This window comes from Physella acuta, unplaced genomic scaffold (assembly GCF_028476545.2).
Source record: "Physella acuta isolate Inbredline_101_S28 unplaced genomic scaffold, ASM2847654v3 ptg001112l, whole genome shotgun sequence".
In the NCBI taxonomy this organism is placed as follows: domain Eukaryota; kingdom Metazoa; phylum Mollusca; class Gastropoda; family Physidae; genus Physella; species Physella acuta.
In genome coordinates this window covers 45,358-67,153 of record NW_026732629.1, presented here as the reverse complement: position 1 = coordinate 67,153, position 21,796 = coordinate 45,358, and the positions used below count along the sequence as shown (strand labels likewise).

Genomic DNA, 21,796 nt, shown 5'->3' with positions numbered 1-21,796 from the left:
CGTCTAACAAACCACCAATACTGGTGTATGACGTCAACCAAGACCTATGTAAGACATCTAACTAATCGCTCAATACATACTACATACAACCCACACTACTCAGATATAGCGTCCAAAATTCTTGTTGACGTCTGACGTATGACGTCTTACAAATCTATGTACGACGTCTTACAAATATACGACCAGTACCAAACATATAAACCCATATAAAACTTTGACTTCACCACTCTCGCCCCCGTACAGAGTTTTTCCCCCCAGATATATTTCTCGGGGGAGGGGGGTGTACTTGAAACGTGCGGGGGGGGGGGGGGGGGAAGGATTTACATTTCCGAGAGTGGTGGGGTGGGCTGGTTAAGTAACATATATTTTCTATGTAAACGATGTATTTTTATTATTTTTTTCGATTTCGTTCATGGGGGCGGGGTGGGGTTAGGTAGACCTGGAGTATCCCAAAATTTTTAATTAAAATTACATACACACCAAACGAATTTGCGCACCGATTGTTTGTTTTGTTCGTCGCGTCACTACTGAACACGTCTTTGTCGTCAAGAAACCATACAATGGATGCCGATTTAAAATAAGTAAAAATGATTATTCCATTCCTGATACTCGGGCTGGGTCTGCATCTAATAGCCGCAGGTACGTTTTATTTTCTATCCCCCACCCCCATTCTCGTGTTTTCTCCTGTGTTGCATTTTAAGTAATTAAGTACGTAGGCCTAATTAAAAAAAAAGATTTTGGTAATCTAACGTTTCCGTTTTAAGTTTTAGGACATTTTAGGTACGTAAAATTGCCCGCGACTAGATTCTAGTAATGTGAAAAACAGGTGACTCCTAAAATTTTAATAATTATTTAACATTTTGAGGAGGATTTATGTTTTGAAAAATACAAAAATGTTCCCTTGTTTCATTTATGTAGGCCTACCTGTTTTTAAACAATTGAATTAAAACTTTTCAGTAATAAATGAAGACTAGCTATGTTTCCAACTGATGGAGCCATGCTCATTTACTATAGCAGCCATCTTGTTTTTTTTTTTACTGTAAACTTATAGCGCAAGATTCAGGGGAAGCCACGCTAACTTTCAGATGGCCGCTTTTTATATAGCAAATCCTGCTCGCAAACACTGCTGTTTAAAGTTAATTTCTTGCCTATATTGATATATTTAGCCATTGATTTAGGTTTATTATCCATTTATCTATAATATTTGAAACAAATATATCACAATATACTTCTATTAAAGCCTTGATGATTTTCGTACATTACTAGCCGCGGGCGATTTTACGTCCCTAAAACGATAGATTACAAGATTTGAGATCTCTAGTCACGGATGGCATCCGAGAGTAGTAAAGTAAAGTTTCCCTTTCAAACCTGACGGTCTATGGGGCAACTGAAGTAGAGTTCACTTGTTTCTGTGACCTCGGCATATGAAGAGATAGTGTGGTCAGCACTATGCCCAGCCGCCTTTACTTTCCCTAACGTGAGTTAGGTACCAATCAGAGTTGGGTGGACTCAGGGACGGTCACCTGACTTGAACCCGACCCGAGAGTAGGCTATAGACTAAGTCTGGTGTCTATACGTTATACTATAGATCGTGCGGCGTCAAAACGGCCAATAACAAAACAGCCCCGTCAAAACGGCCCACTCAAAAGGGCCAGCGACATATTTACCCCATCATATCGGCTCCCGACGAATAGGCTCCCGTCATATAGGCTCTAAGGGACGGAGTGGTCTAGCGGTAGAGAGCTGGACTGCTATCCTGTAAGTCTCGAGTTCGAATCCGGGTTCAAGTCAGTAGACTGTCCCTGAGTCCACCCAGGGAAAGTAAAGGCGGCTGGGCATAGTGCTGACCACACTATCTCTTCATGTACCGAGGTCAGAGAAACAAGTGAACTCTACTTCACTTGCCGTATAGACCGTTTGAAAAGGGAACTTTACTTACTTTTACATATAGGCTCCCGTCATTTAGTTTCTCCACAAAACGGCCCCCGCCATTACGACTCCCGACAAATAGGCTTCCGTCATTTTGGCTCACGACAAAAGGACCACTGACTAAGCCTCCAGGGAAAACGGTCTCATTGAATATGACACCTGCCAGTGGGACACCTTCATTAATATTCTTTAGAGTTAGCTTATACAACACTCTTAAATAATAAAACGAAGGCCTATGCATCTATTGTTCGGCAGGCCTTATTTTTATAATAGTTTATCTATTATAAGATATAGTATGTTTTAATTTAAGGGTCATCTGTGACTTTCATAAACGAGTCGGTTATAGGCTGTTCCAACTCAGTGTATGGGGGAGAGGGGTCCACACTGTACCTGCCTACAGTATGCTTGTCGGTTATCAAAACAAAATGCCGTTATCCTGTAAACATCATATATATCACATATTTACACTTCTGTGCTCGCTTTTAAGCAACAGATCTTTACTGTTGTAAATTAAACATTATCAACACTTTAGAATTGGTGGAATTTAACTGTTAAGGGCTCGATTTGTTTGTGAATTGATGTTGGTTCTTGAAAAACAATTTCAGTCAGGCATTTAAAAAAGGTTATAGTGGTAGTGGATATAGGACAAAATGGTTACTTTTATGTCAATAGTGGTCATACGTTTCATTTGTCTGGAGCCAACATGTCGTGAGCCCATTTTTCGGGAGCCCATTTGTCGGGAGCCCATTTGTCGTGTGCCCTTATGTCGCTAGCTAATATGTCGGGCGCCGCTTTGTCGGGAGCCAATATGTCCTGAGCCTATTTTGTCGGGAGCCTATATATCGCGAGTCATTTTGATGGGAGCCCATTTGACTAAAGCCAATAAGTCGGGGCCCTTTTGACGGGTCTATTTTGACTGGGTCGTTTTGTCGGGGGTCGATTTGACGGGGTCATATTAACGGGCCGTTTTGGCGGGGCCGATTTGTCCCGGGCCGTTTTGACGGTGTACCACTATAGATAGACTATAGATCCAGGTATAGAGTTTTCAAGGTCTACATCAACTGAGATAAGTTGTAATGCCTGATGTACTAAGATCTATAAACTAAACTAGCTATAGCTTATTAAAAAATAAAACAAACCCCTTCAAAAATTGTATACATAGCTTACTCGAAAAGACTACAAGGAGCGAACTGATTACCACCTAGCCTCCAGTGTTTCTTCCAGACTTTTTTACCGGGGGGGGGGCGGTAGACTTTCTTCGGGGTGGGGGGACACTGTTAAAAGTATATATTTTCTATATAAATTATATAAATTTCATTTCGTTCGGGGGGGGGGGGGGGGCGGAGGGCGGTAGAATTCGCCCCCCCCCCCCCCCCCCCCGAAGAGATGCCTGGAAGAAACTCTGCTAGCCTCCCGATGGCGCATGCGTAGTTTGTTCCAGCTAGGATCGTCCTAGTTTATTTCCTCATGGTACAATCACTTCCGCATATTAGTGTTCTGTAATCTATTTTTAGATCGTCAGAGCCTTTTGAACCGAATGAAAGACAAGAGTTGGCCGTGGTTCGGCGACTGCTACAGCCAGAAGTGTCCAGCCCCACAGAACGATGTCACGAACTGCTTCAACCTCAAGTAAGTTGCCCAGAGAACGATCTCACCAACTGCTTCAACCTCAAGTAAGTTGCCCACAGAACGATCTCAAGAACTGCTTCAACCTCAAGTAAGTTGCCCACAGAACGATCTCACCAACTGCTTCAAACTCAAGTAAGTTGCTCGTCCAACCCCACAGAACGATCTCACGAACTGCTTCAACCTCAAGTAAGTTGCCCACAGAACGATCTCAAGAACTGCTTCAACCTCAAGTAAGTTGCCCACAGAACGATCTCACCAACTGCTTCAAACTCAAGTAAGTTGCTCGTCCAACCCCACAGAACGATCTCACGAACTGCTTCAACCTCAAGTAAGTTGCCCACAGAACGATCTCACGAACTGCTTCAACCTCAAGTAAGTTGCCCACAGAACGATCTCACCAACTGCTTCAACCTCAAGTAAGTTGCCCACAGAACGATCTCACCAACTGCTTCAACCTCAAGTAAGTTGCCCACAGAACGATCTCACCAACTGCTTCAACCTCAAATAAGTTGCCCACAGAACGATCTCACCAACTGCTTCAACCTCAAGTAAGTTGCCCACAGAACGATCTCACGAACTGCTTCAACCTCAAGTAAGTTGCTCGTCCATCCCCACAGAACGATCTCACCAACTGCTTCAACCTCAAGTAAGTTGCCCACAGAACGATCTCACCAACTGCTTCAACCTCAAGTAAGTTGCCCACAGAACGATCTCACCAACTGCTTCAACCTCAAGTAAGTTGCCCACAGAACGATCTCACCAACTGCTTCAACCTCAAGTAAGTTGCCCACAGAACGATCTCACCAACTGCTTCAACCTCAAATAAGTTGCCCACAGAACGATCTCACCAACTGCTTCAACCTCAAGTAAGTTGCCCACAGAACGATCTCACGAACTGCTTCAACCTCAAGTAAGTTGCTCGTCCATCCCCACAGAACGATCTCACCAATTGCTTCAACCTCAAGTAAGTTGCCCACAGAACGATCTCACCAACTGCTTCAACCTCAAGTAAGTTGCCCACAGAACGATCTCACCAACTGCTTCAACCTCAAGTAAGTTGCCCACAGAACGATCTCACCAACTGCTTCAACCTCAAATAAGTTGCCCACAGAACGATCTCACCAACTGCTTCAACCTCAAGTAAGTTGCCCACAGAACGATCTCACCAACTGCTTCAACCTCAAGTAAGTTGCCCACAGAACGATCTAAAGAACTGCTTCAACCTCAAGTAAGTTGCCCACAGAACGATCTTAAGAACTGCTTCAACCTCAAGTAAGTTGCCCACAGAACGATCTCACCAACTGCTTCAACCTCAAGTAAGTTGCCCACAGAACGATCTCACCAACTGCTTCAACCTCAAGTAAGTTGCCCACAGAACGATCTCACCAACTGCTTCAACCTCAAGTAAGTTGCCCACAGAACGATCTCACCAACTGCTTCAACCTTAAGTAAGTTGCCCACAGAACGATCTCAAGAACTGCTTCAACCTCAAGTAAGTTGCCCACAGAACGATCTCACGAACTGCTTCAACCTCAAGTAAGTTGCCCACAGAACGATCTCACCAACTGCTTCAACCTCAAGTAAGTTGCTTGTACAGCCCCACAGAACGATCTCACCAACTGCTTCAACCTCAAGTAAGTTGCCCACAGAACGATCTCACGAACTGCTTCAACCTCAAGTAAGTTGCCCACAGAACGATCTCACCAACTGCTTCAACCTCAAGTAAGTTGCCCACAGAACGATCTCACCAAATGCTTCAACCTCAAGTAAGTTGCCCACAGAACGATATCACGAACTGCTTCAACCTCAAGTAAGTTGCCCACAGAACGATCTCACGAACTGCTTCAACCTCAAGTAAGTTGCCCACAGAACGATATCACGAACTGCTTCAACCTCAAGTAAGTTGCCCACAGAACGATCTCACGAACTGCTTCAACCTCAAGTAAGTTGCCCACAGAACGATATCACGAACTGCTTCAACCTCAAGTAAGTTGCCCACAGAACGATCTCACCAACTGCTTCAACCTCAAGTAAGTTGCCCACAGAACGATCTCACCAACTGCTTCAACCTCAAGTAAGTTGCTCGTCCAACCCCACAGAACGATCTCACCAACTGCTTCATCCTCAAGTAAGTTGCCCACAGAACGATCTCACCAACTGCTTCAACCTCAAGTAAGTTGTTCGTCCAGCCCCACAGAACGATCTCACGAACTGCTTCAACCTCAAGTAAGTTGCCCACAGAACGATCTCACCAACTGCTTCAACCTCAAGTAAGTTGCTCGTCCAACCCCACAGAACGATCTCACCAACTGGTCTAGTGTCGCTAGATTTGAGAACCGCTTTGTAATTTTGTTGACCTGAAATGTTTTCCTAGGCCAGGAAAAGCCGAGTCGGTTCTTGAACGGATCGGAGTGACCAACGTGGAACTGACCACAGATCTGGAAGTCTCCTTCGCAAGCCCAGCCGGTGAGTGATTGGCTCCGTTTGTACAACTGTACACATTTGTGCAATACAACTGTACACATTTGTACAACGGTACACATTTGTACAACTGTACACATTTGTGCAATACAACTGTACACATTTATACAACTGTACACATTTGTACAACTGTACACATTTGTACAACTGTACACATTTGTACAACTGTACACATTTGTACAACTGTACACATTTGTACAACTTTACACATTTGTACAACTGTACACATTTACACCGCTGTACACACCTGATTCCCCTGTCTTGTACATCCAAGCTGTAGCCCTCTAAATCAGGCCTCGTGTCCTTTAGTGTAATTCAATAGTGCTACAGCTATTCTGTCACATACTGCTGTTTGAATAGTGATACAGCTATTCTGTCACATACTGCTGTTTGAATAGTGCTACAGCTATTCTGTCACATACTGCTGTTTGAATAGTGCTACAGCTATTCTGTCACATACTGCTGTTTGAATAGTGCTACAGCTATTCTGTCACATACTGCTGTTTGAATAGTGATACAGCTATTCTGTCACATACTGCTATTTGAATAGTGATACAGCTATTCTGTCACATACTGCTGTTTGAATAGTGATACAGCTATTCTGTCACATACTGCTGTTTGAATAGTGCTACAGCTATTCTGTCACATACTGCTGTTTGAATAGTGCTATAGCTGTTCTGTCAAATACTGCTGTTTGAATAGTGCTATAGCTGTTCTGTCAAATACTGCTATTTCAATAGTGTTTTTATTATGCTTATAACGTATTAAAAGATACAATGTGATTCTCTTATAAATTAGTTACTTATTTATTTGTTTATTTATTTGTGCGTGTCTGCTGAAGTGTTGCGGGTTATTTACATGATCTGCTTATGATCCATTGGAACGCACTGGCCCACATTTTCTTTTTTTTTTCTTTTAAGAAAACGTTGACGTTTGTGGTAAAGCCATTCAGATGCCGGAAGTCCGGCCATTTAAACTGGACAGTAATGGACTAGCCTTCACTAATCGTCTGAAGGTATTTATTGAATCAAACCCCTCATAACGTGTCCCCGAAAATACAATATTTCATACCATTCTATTCTAAATTTCCCTCAAACCCTTCATACCGTGTCCCCGAAAATACAATATTTCATGCCATTCTATTCTAAATTTCCCTCAAACCCCTCATACTTTGTCCCCGAAAATACAATATTTCATGCCATTCTATTCTAAATTTCCCTCAAACCCTTCATACCGTGTCCCCGAAAATACAATATTTCATGCCATTCTATTCTAAATTTCCCTCAAACCCCTCATACCGTGTCCCCGAAAATACAATATTTCATGCCATTCTATTCTAAATTTCCCTCAAACCCTTCATACCGTGTCCCCGAAATTACAATATTTCATGCCATTCTATTCTAAATTTCCCTCAAACCCTTCATACCGTGTCCCCGAAAATACAATATTTCATACCATTCTATTCTAAATTTTCTAAACCGGTTGTAAATTAGGCGGGGTGCCTTTTTACTTTATACAGACAGAGAATAGAGGAAAAACTTGTAATCGTGTACACAAATCACATGAAATTTTGAGTTTCCACCGTTTTACTTCTCAGTACTTTATCATATATGGAGTATAGGGGACTTTTAATCGGGCACAAATTATAAATGCAGATTTAACCAAATTTAGACGTTTTACGCGGAATCGAGTAAAAAAAAAACTGGCCTTTGCAAGTTTGTCTGTGTGGATTTGTGTATATATGTGAACACTATAACTTGAGTATCGTTACTGCTAGGTTGATGAAATTTTATATATAAGTATTACATCAAATTTTTAGTTCTGTTTTAACTTTTCAGCAATTTCCGGTAATCGGAAGAGGACCTTATTCTACTTTTGGAGAGGGGACAAAAGATTTAATTCTGTATCTTCTTTCAAATTTTAAGTAACTTCCGTGTAACGGAAATAGTATTTTTCTCTATTTCCGATTTCTCAAAAACGCTTATGACTTTATAAAGTACTAATATTCCGGATTATTATACACACATTGTTTGCTGTTCACTTGGTTGGTGCGCAATTCTTTTTTCTGCGAGATTGTATTTTTAAAAGTTTTAATCATTTAAACATTGGTTACAAATCATGTCTGTACCCCAAGTTGCAATCCCCTGTCGAGTTATTTAAGAAAGTTTAGGGGAGATCACTCCCGCTTTATTTCTCTAAATAGCAAGGCCTGCGTGTATTGTTGTTGCATTATGGAGTGTTATATTAATATAATATTATGCAGTCAAGAAATTATTTTAAATTTTAGTCAAAGGTATCGAACATGAATAAAACGTGTATGTTTTGATACTTTTTTTTTTAAATCATCATATTAGAAATTGTTATTTGAACGTGCCTGTATCTAGCTATTATTATGTGAACGTTTACGTTTTTTAAACTGGGATGTTTGGTTAGAATGGATTAAAAAAGAAGACTGGTTTGTTTCAGCTCGGTGCGGAGATCTACCGGCAGCCCCCCAAACTGTCGTGGACCCTCCCTGCCACCACGCCCCTGCATCTGATGCTCTTTGATGTTGGTCTCTTCATCGTGCGCGGGTATTGGAGGAAAGTAAAATCCGATCAAGGCTTCACGGGAGAGGTAATTGTCGCTTACCTCTGGATAATTGTCGCTTACCTCTGGGGTAATTGTCGCTTACCTCTGGGGTAATTGTCGCTTACCTCTGGGGTAATTGTCGCTTACCTCTGGGGTAATTGTCGCTTACCTCTGGGGTAATTGTCGCTTACCTCTGGGGTAATTGTGACTTACCTCTGGGGTAATTGTCGCTTACCTCTGGGGTAATTGTGACTTACCTCTGGGGTAATTGTCGCTTACTTCTGGGGTAATTGTCGCTTACCTCTGGGGTAATTGTCGCTTACCTGTTAGGTGATTACCGGTTACTTGTCAGGTAATGATTGAGCACCTGTGTAGCAGTTATCAGTAGTGATTTCAGGTTGATATGAGATGTACTGAGTTTTATAGTGTGGTTGTTGATTTCAGGTTGATATGAGATGTACTGACTTTAATAGTTGACGTAAACAGGCTGTTGCTGTCTACAGATGGAATACCAATACAGGCCCCCCGCCAACCCTCTGCCCGTGCCCAACCCCATCCTGATTCTGTTGTTAGAGGCACCAGCCAGTACAAACGACGACGCCTATCATAGTAACCCGTTTACGCAAGCTTGTGACGCCACCAGGCCTAGGACGGCTGCTGGGGCGCAGACTTGCATTGCGGCCTTAGCACAGCTACAGAGCGACTATAGTAGGAGCTTTTTAAAATTATTTATGTGTACTGTGTCTGTTAACATTGACGGTGTAATCAACTGATGATGTAAACATTGACGGTGTAATCAACTGATGATGTAAACATTGACTGGGTACCCAACTGATGTAGGTGTAAACACTGATGTAAACATTGACGGGGTAATCAACTGATGTTACTGATGTAAACATTGACTGGGGTACCCAACTGACGTAGGTGTAAACACTGATGTAAATGTTGACGTTAACTGCCACCCCCTCCCCCCCCCCCCTCCCAGAAATCCGAGGTATGCAGGTGTACTACACTGATGGTTCCAGCAACTTTGAGAAGTTCATGGCCTGTGCTGAGGGTTATATTTGTCATACCGCCTGTCTGGATCAGCAGCGCCAATGTAAGTTCTTTATGTCTACAGGACATTACCCCCCCCCGGGACATCCCCCCCTTATTTACCCCCCGGAGCAATTACCCCCCCCCCTCCTTGTCAATTACCCCCCTCCCCCCTTCTCAAGTTAAAATCCTAACTCTAACTAGAATTCTATACCTATATACTACTTTTTTCCAAACCTTAAGAAAAAGACCAAAACCTAAGCTTCCACCTTAGCCTAAAACTTCACACAAAACCACAACCAACGCTAGACATTGGTTTAAGCCTAACCCTGACCCTAGCTCTAACCCTAACCATAGCCCTAAACCTAGCTCTAACCCTAACTCTAACCCTGTCCCGGGGGGGGGGGGGTAGTAATTGACAGGGGGTAATTACTCCGGGGGGTAATGTCGGGGGGAATGTCCCGGGGGGGGGGGTAATTGACAGTTGGGGAAATGTCCTGTTCCCGTTCTTTATTTACTTTTTTGTAGGTCAGCGGTTCGACTGACCGCCATCTTGGACTTAACGACCCATGCTAATGATCTACTCAGTAAAATTTAAATTTATTTTAAATAACACTATTCTGAATCTTTTGTACTTTGTACTTTCTTGTATACTGATTATAGAGGGAGGATTGCAATAATTTAAAAACTTGAATTGGAGATGTTGAGTAGGTGGACTAAATATCATGTACAGGTATGGTGGACTAAATATCATGTACAGGTATAAGACCTTAAGCATTGGTTTCTATCAAATTTTTAGTGATTTTTGTGTTCAAAAGTAATACTGTATTCTCTATTTTCGGCACCCCGTCAAAAGAGCGCACGACAAAAGAGCGCCGACATAAGAGCGCAGACAAAAGAGCGCCGACATAATAGCGCCGACATAAGAGCGCACTAATTTCCCGACAAAAGAGGGCCGACATAAGAGCGCAGACAAAAGAGCGCCGACATAAGAGCGCAGACAAAAGAGCGCCGACATAATAGCGCCGACATAAGAGCGCACTAATTTCCCGACAAAAGAGGGCCGACATAAGAGCGCACACTAAAAATTGAAAAGCCGGGTTTAATAATTAGGAACATGAAAATTAACTCAGATCAGAAGGCATCGTTTGATGTTAAATCTTTATTGTTTCATTAAAAAACTAATTGTTCAGTTTCTTTAACTAAAAAAAAACTGGTATAATCAACGTGAAGTTCAATTATTCAAAACGCAATCTAATAACACATACAAAGATTTTAATGTTAGGCTTAAGTGAGAATATAAACTGAAATGAAATGTAACAAAATGAAAATAAGTTTAATAAAACGTTTCTTTATAGTTGCATTTATATTGCTAAGTTGTGGGCTATACCTCGTATTGAATAATTAGCATAGGTTGAAGCAATCCCCTGCAATCTTTGGTTCAGCTGAACATATTTTTTCTTTGAAGCTTCTGGTTGATTATCTCCAGCTAGATGACGTTCCAGTTCGATTTCGATGTGATCTTGTTCCATACGAAACTGGTTGATCAATTTATAAAATTTTAAAGCAACATATTCTAAGATCTTCTCGCCTCTAATTGTTTCTTGAAAAACGAGCGTTTTTGTCACAAACGCTTGTACAAATATAGCCCGTTTGTTCTGGAAAAGCCATCCAAACCCTATTGTTATATAAGAATATACGAGAATATAGAGTGACTCTATGATTTAAAATTCCTTTTTTTTAAAAATCGAATGAGCTGCTAATTGTTGATACATCTGAAGACGCCGAGAGTGAGAAGAGTCACGTGACCTTTCTGGACATGAACACAGCCCAACTGACCATGTACGTCAATGTCTACTACTCAGCTGCTTTTATGGATTCGAAGACTAGCGGCTGTTGTGGAATGATGAACTCAAAGTAAGCTTTTTGACGAGTCAACAATTGTATAAAGCTAATCATATAATATTTCATTTGTGTCATGCTTTTTGAGTAGTTGGTTTGGTGCTATTTCATGAAAGTTAGTGTGGTTCTATTTCATGAAAGGTAGTGTGGTGCTATTTCATGAAAGGTAGTGTGGTGCTATTTCATGAAAGGTAGTGTGGTGCTATTTCATGAAAGGTAGTGTGGTGCTATTTCATGAAAGGTAGTGTGGTGCTATTTCATTAAAACTAGTGTGGTGTTAGTGTGGTGCTATTTCAGTAATTTTACTAGGTACCACAGGCTCCAAATAAATGGTCTAACATTTTGGGTTGAAACAGAGGGATAACATCACACATCACAGGAACTTTCATAAGAACAACCCACCTGTAATGGCTTAATAGTTAACAAAAAATGTTCCCATTTGTTACAGTCCACGAAAAATGTTCCCATTTGTTGAAGTCCACGAAAAATGTTCCCATTTGTTACAGTCCACGAAAAATGTTCCCATTTGTTACAGTCCACGAAAAATGTTCCCATTTGTTACAGTCCACGAAAAATGTTCCCATTTGTTGAAGTCCACGAAAAATGTTCCCATTTGTTACAGTCCACGAAAAATGTTACCATTTGTTACTGTCCACAATAAATTGATCTCATATGTTACAGTCCACGAAAAATGTTCCCATTTGTTGAAGTCCACGAAAAATGTTACCATTTGTTACAGTCCACGAAAAATGTTCCCATTTGTTACAGTCCACGAAAAATGTTCCCATTTATTACAGTCCACGAAAAATGTTCCCATTTGTTACAGTCCACGAAAAATGTTCCCATTTGTTACAGTCCACGAAAAATGTTCCCATTTGTTGAAGTCCACGAAAAATGTTCCCATTTGTTACAGTCCACGAAAAATGTTACCATTTGTTACTGTCCACAATAAATTGATCTCATATGTTACAGTCCACGAAAAATGTTCCCATTTGTTGAAGTCCACGAAAAATGTTCCCATTTGTTACAGTCCACGAAAAATGTTCCCATTTGTTGAAGTCCACAATAAATTGATCTCATATGTTACAGTCCACGAAAAATGTTCCCATTTGTTACAGTCCACGAAAAATGTTACCATTTGTTACTGTCCACAATAAATTGATCTCATATGTTACAGTCCACGAAAAATGTTCCCATTTGTTGAAGTCCACGAAAAATGTTCCCATTTGTTACAGTCCACGAAAAATGTTCCCATTTGTTGAAGTCCACGAAAAATGTTCCCATTTGTTACAGTCCACGAAAAATGTTCCCATTTGTTACAGTCCACGAAAAATGTTCCCATTTGTTACAGTCCACGAAAAATGTTCCCATTTGTTACAGTCCACGAAAAATGTTCCCATTTGTTACAGTCCACGAAAAATGTTCCCATTTGTTACAGTCCACGAAAAATGTTACCATTTGTTACAGTCCACGAAAAATGTTCCCATTTGTTACAGTCCACGAAAAATGTTCCCATTTGTTACAGTCCACGAAAAATGTTCCCATTTGTTACAGTCCACGAAAAATGTTCCCATTTGTTACAGTCCACGAAAAATGTTACCATTTGTTACAGTCCACGAAAAATGTTCCCATTTGTTACAGTCCACGAAAAATGTTCCCATTTGTTACAGTCCACGAAAAATGTTACCATTTGTTACAGTCCACGAAAAATGTTACCATTTGTTACAGTCCACGAAAAATGTTCCCATTTGTTGAAGTCCACGAAAAATGTTCCCATTTGTTGAAGTCCACGAAAAATGTTCCCATTTGTTGAAGTCCACGAAAAATGTTCCCATTTGTTACAGTCCACGAAAAATGTTCCCATTTGTTGAAGTCCACGAAAAATGTTCCCATTTGTTGAAGTCCACGAAAAATGTTCCCATTTGTTACAGTCCACGAAAAATGTTCCCATTTGTTACAGTCCACGAAAAATGTTCCCATTTATTACAGTCCACGAAAAATGTTCCCATTTGTTACAGTCCACGAAAAATGTTCCCATTTGTTACAGTCCACGAAAAATGTTCCCATTTGTTGAAGTCCACGAAAAATGTTCCCATTTGTTACAGTCCACGAAAAATGTTACCATTTGTTACTGTCCACAATAAATTGATCTCATATGTTACAGTCCACGAAAAATGTTCCCATTTGTTGAAGTCCACGAAAAATGTTCCCATTTGTTACAGTCCACGAAAAATGTTCCCATTTGTTGAAGTCCACAATAAATTGATCTCATATGTTACAGTCCACGAAAAATGTTCCCATTTGTTACAGTCCACGAAAAATGTTACCATTTGTTACTGTCCACAATAAATTGATCTCATATGTTACAGTCCACGAAAAATGTTCCCATTTGTTGAAGTCCACGAAAAATGTTCCCATTTGTTACAGTCCACGAAAAATGTTCCCATTTGTTGAAGTCCACGAAAAATGTTCCCATTTGTTACAGTCCACGAAAAATGTTCCCATTTGTTACAGTCCACGAAAAATGTTCCCATTTGTTACAGTCCACGAAAAATGTTCCCATTTGTTACAGTCCACGAAAAATGTTCCCATTTGTTACAGTCCACGAAAAATGTTCCCATTTGTTACAGTCCACGAAAAATGTTACCATTTGTTACAGTCCACGAAAAATGTTCCCATTTGTTACAGTCCACGAAAAATGTTCCCATTTGTTACAGTCCACGAAAAATGTTCCCATTTGTTACAGTCCACGAAAAATGTTCCCATTTGTTACAGTCCACGAAAAATGTTACCATTTGTTACAGTCCACGAAAAATGTTCCCATTTGTTACAGTCCACGAAAAATGTTCCCATTTGTTACAGTCCACGAAAAATGTTACCATTTGTTACAGTCCACGAAAAATGTTACCATTTGTTACAGTCCACGAAAAATGTTCCCATTTGTTGAAGTCCACGAAAAATGTTCCCATTTGTTGAAGTCCACGAAAAATGTTCCCATTTGTTGAAGTCCACGAAAAATGTTCCCATTTGTTACAGTCCACGAAAAATGTTCCCATTTGTTGAAGTCCACGAAAAATGTTCCCATTTGTTGAAGTCCACGAAAAATGTTCCCATTTGTTACAGTCCACGAAAAATGTTACCATTTGTTACAGTCCACGAAAAATGTTCCCATTTGTTACAGTCCACGAAAAATGTTCCCATTTGTTACAGTCCACGAAAAATGTTCCCATTTGTTACAGTCCACGAAAAATGTTCCCATTTGTTACAGTCCACGAAAAATGTTCCCATTTGTTACAGTCCACGAAAAATGTTCCCATTTGTTACAGTCCACGAAAAATGTTCCCATTTGTTGAAGTCCACGAAAAATGTTACCATTTGTTACAGTCCACGAAAAATGTTCCCATTTGTTACAGTCCACGAAAAATGTTCCCATTTGTTACAGTCCACGAAAAATGTTCCCATTTGTTACAGTCCACGAAAAATGTTCCCATTTGTTACAGTCCACGAAAAATGTTCCCATTTGTTACAGTCCACGAAAAATGTTCCCATTTGTTACAGTCCACGAAAAATGTTCCCATTTGTTGAAGTCCACGAAAAATGTTCCCATTTGTTACAGTCCACGAAAAATGTTCCCATGTGTAACAGTCCAAGAAAAATGTTCCCATTTGTTACAGTGCGTACACATTTCGTCCCCGACCAGGGGACAACCTGAAGGTGGACGAGACCATTAAGATACATCTTGGTGAAGGCTATAATCCTGTTATGTTGGTAGAAGTGTCAGGGCCAGAATCTGTGTATAAAGGTAAGCCCATTGATGTAGTTTTCTTTTAATTGTGTCAACAGAATATAAGTTGTGTACCTTTATAAATACTTTTATTTTTACTGTTGTTCCATTATTTTATTAGATTTATTTATTCGTTGTTTACCATTATTAACTACATGAATTCATAAGATGTTTGCCTTTCCGCTTATACACAAACGTAAAGCCCGTGTATTTTAACTCTAAGGTAGACCCCACGTTAGTAGACCCCACGGTAGTAGACCCCAGGGTACCCTAAGGTAGACCTCACGGTACCGTAAGGTAGACCCCACAGTACCCTAAGGTAGACCTCACGGTACCGTAAGGTAGACCCCACGGTAGTAGACCCCAGGGTACCCTAAGGTAGACCCCACGGTACCCTAAGGTAGACCCCAATGTACCCTAAGGTAGACCCCACGGTACCCTAAGGTAGACCCCAATGTACCCTAAGGTAGACCCCACGGTACCCTAAGGTAGACCCCACGGTAGTAGACCCCACGGTAGTTGACCCCACGGTACCCTAAGGTAGACCCCACGGTAGTAGACCCCACGGTAGTTGACCCAACGGTACCCTAAGGTAGACCTCACGGTACCCTAAGGTAGACCCCACGGTACCCTTTGGTAGACCCCACGGTAGTTGACCCCACGGTACCCTAAGGTAGACCTCACGGTACCCTAAGGTAGACACCACGGTACCCTTTGGTAGACCCCACGGTAGTAGACCCACGGTAGTAGACCCCACGGTACCGTAGGGAAGAGTTTTGGCTAACAAATATCTGACCGTATAAAGTGTGACAGTTAAACCATAATCTACCGCCTCTATCCTTTACCTGCGCACAGCCCCCCCCCCCCAAGTAAACTACAATTTACTTCTACCTTACACTTCTAGCTTACACTCCTCGCTTACACTCCTCGCTTACACTCCTCGCTTACACTCCTCGCTTACACTCCTCGCTTACACTCCTCGCTTACACTCCTCGCTTACAGTCCTAACTTACACTCCTAACTTTCACTCCTAACTTTCACTCCTAGCTCACACTCCTAGCTTACACTCAGCTTACACTCCTAGCTTACATTTTTAGCTTACATTACTACCTTACACTCCTAGCTTACATTTATAGCTTACTCTGAGCTTACACTCCTACCTTACTCCTACCTTACACTCCTAGCTTACATTTAAAGCCTACACTATTACCTTAGACGCCTAGCTTATTCTCCTGGCTTATACTACTATTTTACATTCCTTGCTTACACTCCTAGCTTACACTCCTTGCTTACACTCCTAGCTTACACTCCTCGCTTACACTCCTAGCTTACACTCCTTGCTTACACTCCTAGCTTACACTCCTCGCTTACACTCCTAGCTTACACTCCTGGCTTACACTACTATTTTACACTCCTCGATTACACTCCTCGATTACACTCCTAGCTTACACTCCTAGCTTACACTCCTAGCTTATAGATAGCCTACTCTCCAAGCTTACACGCCTTGTCAAGCTCACCGGGCCGTTTAACGCGTGCTTTGGTTGAATATCTTCATCGCTCATTTCATTGACCATATCAATAGCAGCCTTTTATATTTAAAGTTATCGTATTTTTAAGTTTTATGAATCAACTCGCTTTTCCTTTTGTTACTGCATTATAACTTTGTTACTTTCAACGGTATCCTGCCCGTGATTCAGGTGAAGTGGCACTTATAGAATATATAGGATATTCATTTCAAATATTACCGAATGAATTCTTGCTTTTACTCCGGTTGGATGAGGACACTTGAAACTTTCGGGGGGGGGGGGGGGGGGGGGGCTAAATTTTCCGGGGTTCAGGGGCAGCGAACACTCGTCACTGTATGTAAATTATGTCTCGTTCGGGGGGAGGAGGGCGGTAGTATCACTGAAAGTATCACTAGGTAAAACAATGTTGTGACTATTTAATTTGCTCCACAGAGGACTTTTTATACTCCGTGTTTTTTATCGGCCCTGTCAATGGCAATGAGCCACCCCCCATAAACTGTCTGTTTTCAAACTTCAAAATCACAGGTACGTTTAGAGGTGCACGATAGACGGGGGTAGGCTCCACACTGTTACCCAACTAAATATGCTGGAGGGGGGAGATATACATAATATAATATAATGATATATATATATATATATATATATATATATATATATATATATATATATATATATATATATATATATATATATATATATATATATATATATATAGATATATAGATATATATAGATATATAGATATATATATTATAGCAACATTATAACTAATATAATATAAGAATATTTCAAATTAAGCAATATAATATACAGCTTATATTATAATACTTGTATAATGTATTGGTGCTAGTCCACTATAGGTACCAGCACGTCTTACTAGCACAGACAGTAATGGTGAGATTGGGTTTTCTAAAAGACTTTAAGATCACGGTTACAATACATTCAAACATCCTAACCAAGGGGGTTTGGTTCATTACAGTGGCGTTACAATGTAGTGTTTACTGGGTGATGTAGTACCCCTCACCCACCCCCACCACCAGCACCTCCTTCCCTTCCCCCCACTCACGATGGAATATCCCCTGCCTGCTCCGTATTAATACAGATCAGGTCATACACATGCAGCCGTCTCAACTGATTGGGGAATGTTCTGGACCGACCCTCTCGGGAATGGAAACTTACAGATTGTACCATGTCCTGTTCCAGCACACGACTCAACTCTCCTCGCTACCAGAGAAGTGAGTACACAACTGGAAATAACAGCATCGACATTCATTTATGGTACGCCCCCCCCATGCCTACCCGACTGTTTTACGATACCCCCCCCGTGCCTACCCTACTACTTTACGATTTCCCCCCCCCCCCCCCGTGCTTACCCTACTACTTTACGATACCCCCCATGCCTACCCTACTATTTAACGATAAGCCACCCCCCATGCCTACCCTACTACTTTACGATACCCCCCCCGTGCCTACCCTACTACTTTACGATACCCCCCGTGCTTACCCTACTACTTTACGATACCCCCTCCCCATGCCTACCCTACTACTTTACGATAAGCCACCCCCCATGCCTACCCTACTACTTTACGATACCCCCCCCCCCCCCCCGTGCTTACCCTACTACTTTACGATAAGCCCCTCCCCCCGTGCTTACCCTACTGCTTTAAGATACCCCCCCCCGTGCTTACCCTACTACGTTACGATAAGCCCCTCCCCCCGTGCTTACCCTACTACTTTACGATACCCCCCCCCCCCGTGCTTACCCTACTACTTTACGATAAGCCCCCATGCCTACCCTACTACTTTACGATACCCCCCCCCATGCTTACCCTACTACTTTAATATACCTATACCCCCTTCCATGCCTACGCTACTACTTTACGATAAGCCCCCCCCCCCCCCCCGTGCCTACCCTACTACTTGACGATACGTACCCCCCTAGACTTTGTGGTTTTAGTAGTGTTTTACTAGGTTTGTATATTTGACTCCCACAGAACAGCCGGCAGTAAACTCTTTGATAAATCCAAGCTACCTGCGGACTTCACGCTCAGGGCCATCTCGTGGTTTCTCGCGGGGAATGACGCGTTTTCTAGTAAGTCGGTAGTGAGTCTGGGTCTCACTTTTTTGTCAGTCTGGGTTAGTCAATGGTTTCACTTTTTAGTCAGTTTGGGTTAGTCAATGGGTCTCACTTTTTAGTACGCGTGTGTCACCTTAGTCACTTGGTCTCAATCATTAGTGAGTCTGGGTGGCTAGGTGGGTCTCACTTATTAGTGAATTTTACTCTGTGGGTCTCAATCAGTAGTTATTTTTATTTAGTCAGTGTGTTCTAGCTAGAGGTGTGTGTGCTCTAGCTAGTAGTTGGTGTGTTCTAGCTAGATGTGTGTGTGCTCTAGCTAGTGATTAATGTGTTGTAGGTAGTAGTTGGTGTGTTCTAATGGTTTGTGTGTTCGAGCAAGTGGTTAATGTGTTGTAGCTAGTGGTTGGTGTATTCTGCGGGCAAACCATACAGTTTTGGGACCAGTGTTTAGACTGTGCCTGATTTTACAACTGTGTTTCTTTGACTTTTTTATCGAAGGGAGGGGGTGGAGGGGGCACTTGGCATTTTCGCGGGGAGGGGGGCGGACACTAATAAAAGTATATATTTTGTATATAAATTCAATTTTGTTGGGGGGGGGGGGTGGTTGCCTGGAAGAAACTATATTGTACAATCGGCACTCCTTTTAGGACATGCTGTGCGACAGTCCTGTAGGACATGTGCGTTGTCAGGAGCCACGCCACAAGGACATGTTTCGTAGGGACCGACTTGAAGTTTTGAAACATGTGTTGTTTCAGACTCTTGCTGTCTGTCCTGTGTCCGAAAATTGAATTCTGTTCTAGCCGTGTTGATGTGTACAATCTTTCATCTTCTGTGTAATTTGGCTGTGTGTCAGGACACAATTGTAATCGTTTGCTGTTTTATGCTTTTGATTTCTTTTGGACGGTTAGCGATTTCTGGTTAGGGTATTACAAAGATGGTGTAAAGCCCTCTAAGAGTATTGCAAATATGGTGTAAAGCCCTCTAAGGGTATTACAAAGATGGTGTAAAGCCCTCTAAGAGTATTACAAAGATGGTGTAAAGCCCTCTAAGAGTATTGCAAAGATGGTTTGAGAACCTTTAGGGTATTACAAAGATGGTGGGAGGCACTTTTAGGTATTGAAAAGATTTTGGGAGGCCTTGTTAGGGTATTACAAAGATGGTGTGAGGCCCTGTTAGGGTAGTATAAAAGATAAAGTGAGGAACTATTAGTGCAGTATTTTTTAGTTCGAATTAGACCACCCATTATCCTTTGGATGACTATGGGTTTACGGGTCATTCATAAATGACGTCACGTTTGCTTGACGATTTTTTAATGTTCCTCCCTCCCCTCTGTCACACATCGCCAACACATGTTTGTCTTTATAAAAATCGACTTCGGCTGAACATGTTTGTGACCACAGTATCCATTTGCTGATGCTACAGAAACAGGTGAATTCTACTTCACCTGTCCAGTGGCTCAACAGTTGCGAAAGGTTACTTTACTGTACACATCTAACAAGAAGTCAAGCTTCAGTTTATGTGTTTTTGTCGTCCAAAAACATCAATTTCTTTCTAAAAATATTTTCTAAGTGCGAACCTCATTCGAATAACAGAGTGGTTAAATCTCATTTATCGGTGGGTTTAAATGAATTATCAAATTAGATGATAAGTCTCGCGTATCCTGTTGGTGAAGGGTGGAAGCAGGCGTTGTAACTGAAATAGCAATATATATATTGTATCTATATCTATATATATATAGATATTTCAACGCCAAGGGTAGACAAAGGTACAGAATATATTCTGTACCTTTATCTACCCTTGGCGTTGAAATATCACTTTGCGTATCCTGTTGTAAATTGGTAAAAGTGTTGGACCCTAATATGAATGACAAACCGATATATTTTTAAAGCTATAGCCGGAGGAAAATAAGACTTTTCAATGCATTAAAGTGATTTTGAAAATTAAAGCAATTGAAATTACATTGTGTTCTAAATTAGAATATTACTCCGAAAAATTTATTATACATTTATTTTAAACATAATTTTTTAATATAAATATGTATTTTACAGTTCTACACCAAGTGCTAAATATCCGATCTTTTAAAAGTGAAAAATAAATATATATAGATATACAAACTCGTAAACATTGGGTCAATTTTAGTAGAATATAGATATTTTTTTCTGTTATTAAAAACAATAATGCGTGCAATGTGTTTCTATATTTCTTCTGCCCGCCCCGCCCCCCCCCCCCCCCCCCCCAGAAACCAACTGCAATGATCCTACCCCGGCCTGTCCCACTCAGAGTGAACCGCCAATTCCACCACCCTTTTCGTTTACCAATCCTGAAATGGGTACAACACCAGTCGACTCAGAAGCGGACAAGTTCGACTTCTCTTGCGGTCACGCCATGACAACCGGCGGGACGACCGTCGGGACGACAGCGGAGGGGGCGGCAACAACAACAGCGAATGCCAGGAACACAACGGCAAAAAGCCAGGCAAACTCCGTCAGCGCTAATGTAAAACTAGTTTTGTTGTCGGCCATCTTGCTGAGCTTGGCTTTACCAAAATAAATCATTGGTTTCGGATTTTTTAAAAATATTTTCAAGAAGCTCGTGAGCCATTGTTTTCATCTAGCTCACAAGCTCAACCAGTTTTATGATATTTTTTACAAGTCCTATTGACTTTTTTACTAAAGCCTTACCACAAAGACATGTCTTATTAATTTTAAGACTTTTGGCCAATTAAAAATATAGAAGTTTAATTCGGTATCTGTATTACATAACATCTAATAAACATCCGATCTACACACATAAATTTCAATTTTCTTTAATGTTTATAATTTGTTTACAAGCTATTCTTTATATGCTATTTAACTTCCACTT

General features: G+C 41.2%; 1 protein-coding gene across 1 annotated transcript; it reads left to right on the top strand.

The window, feature by feature from the left end:
* The first annotated feature begins 537 nt into the window (after positions 1–537).
* Positions 538–21,728, top strand: LOC131955893 (uncharacterized). The gene is made up of 13 exons (XM_059320191.1): positions 538–639; positions 3,444–3,558; positions 5,933–6,024; positions 6,960–7,054; positions 8,506–8,655; positions 9,114–9,318; positions 9,596–9,709; positions 11,427–11,562; positions 15,222–15,349; positions 17,290–17,382; positions 17,960–18,092; positions 18,852–18,949; positions 21,174–21,728. Exons 1-13 carry the CDS (start codon positions 588–590, stop codon positions 21,482–21,484), a joined length of 1,722 nt encoding a protein of 573 aa, XP_059176174.1. The 5' UTR covers positions 538–587; the 3' UTR covers positions 21,485–21,728.
* Positions 21,729–21,796: the final 68 nt, after the last annotated feature.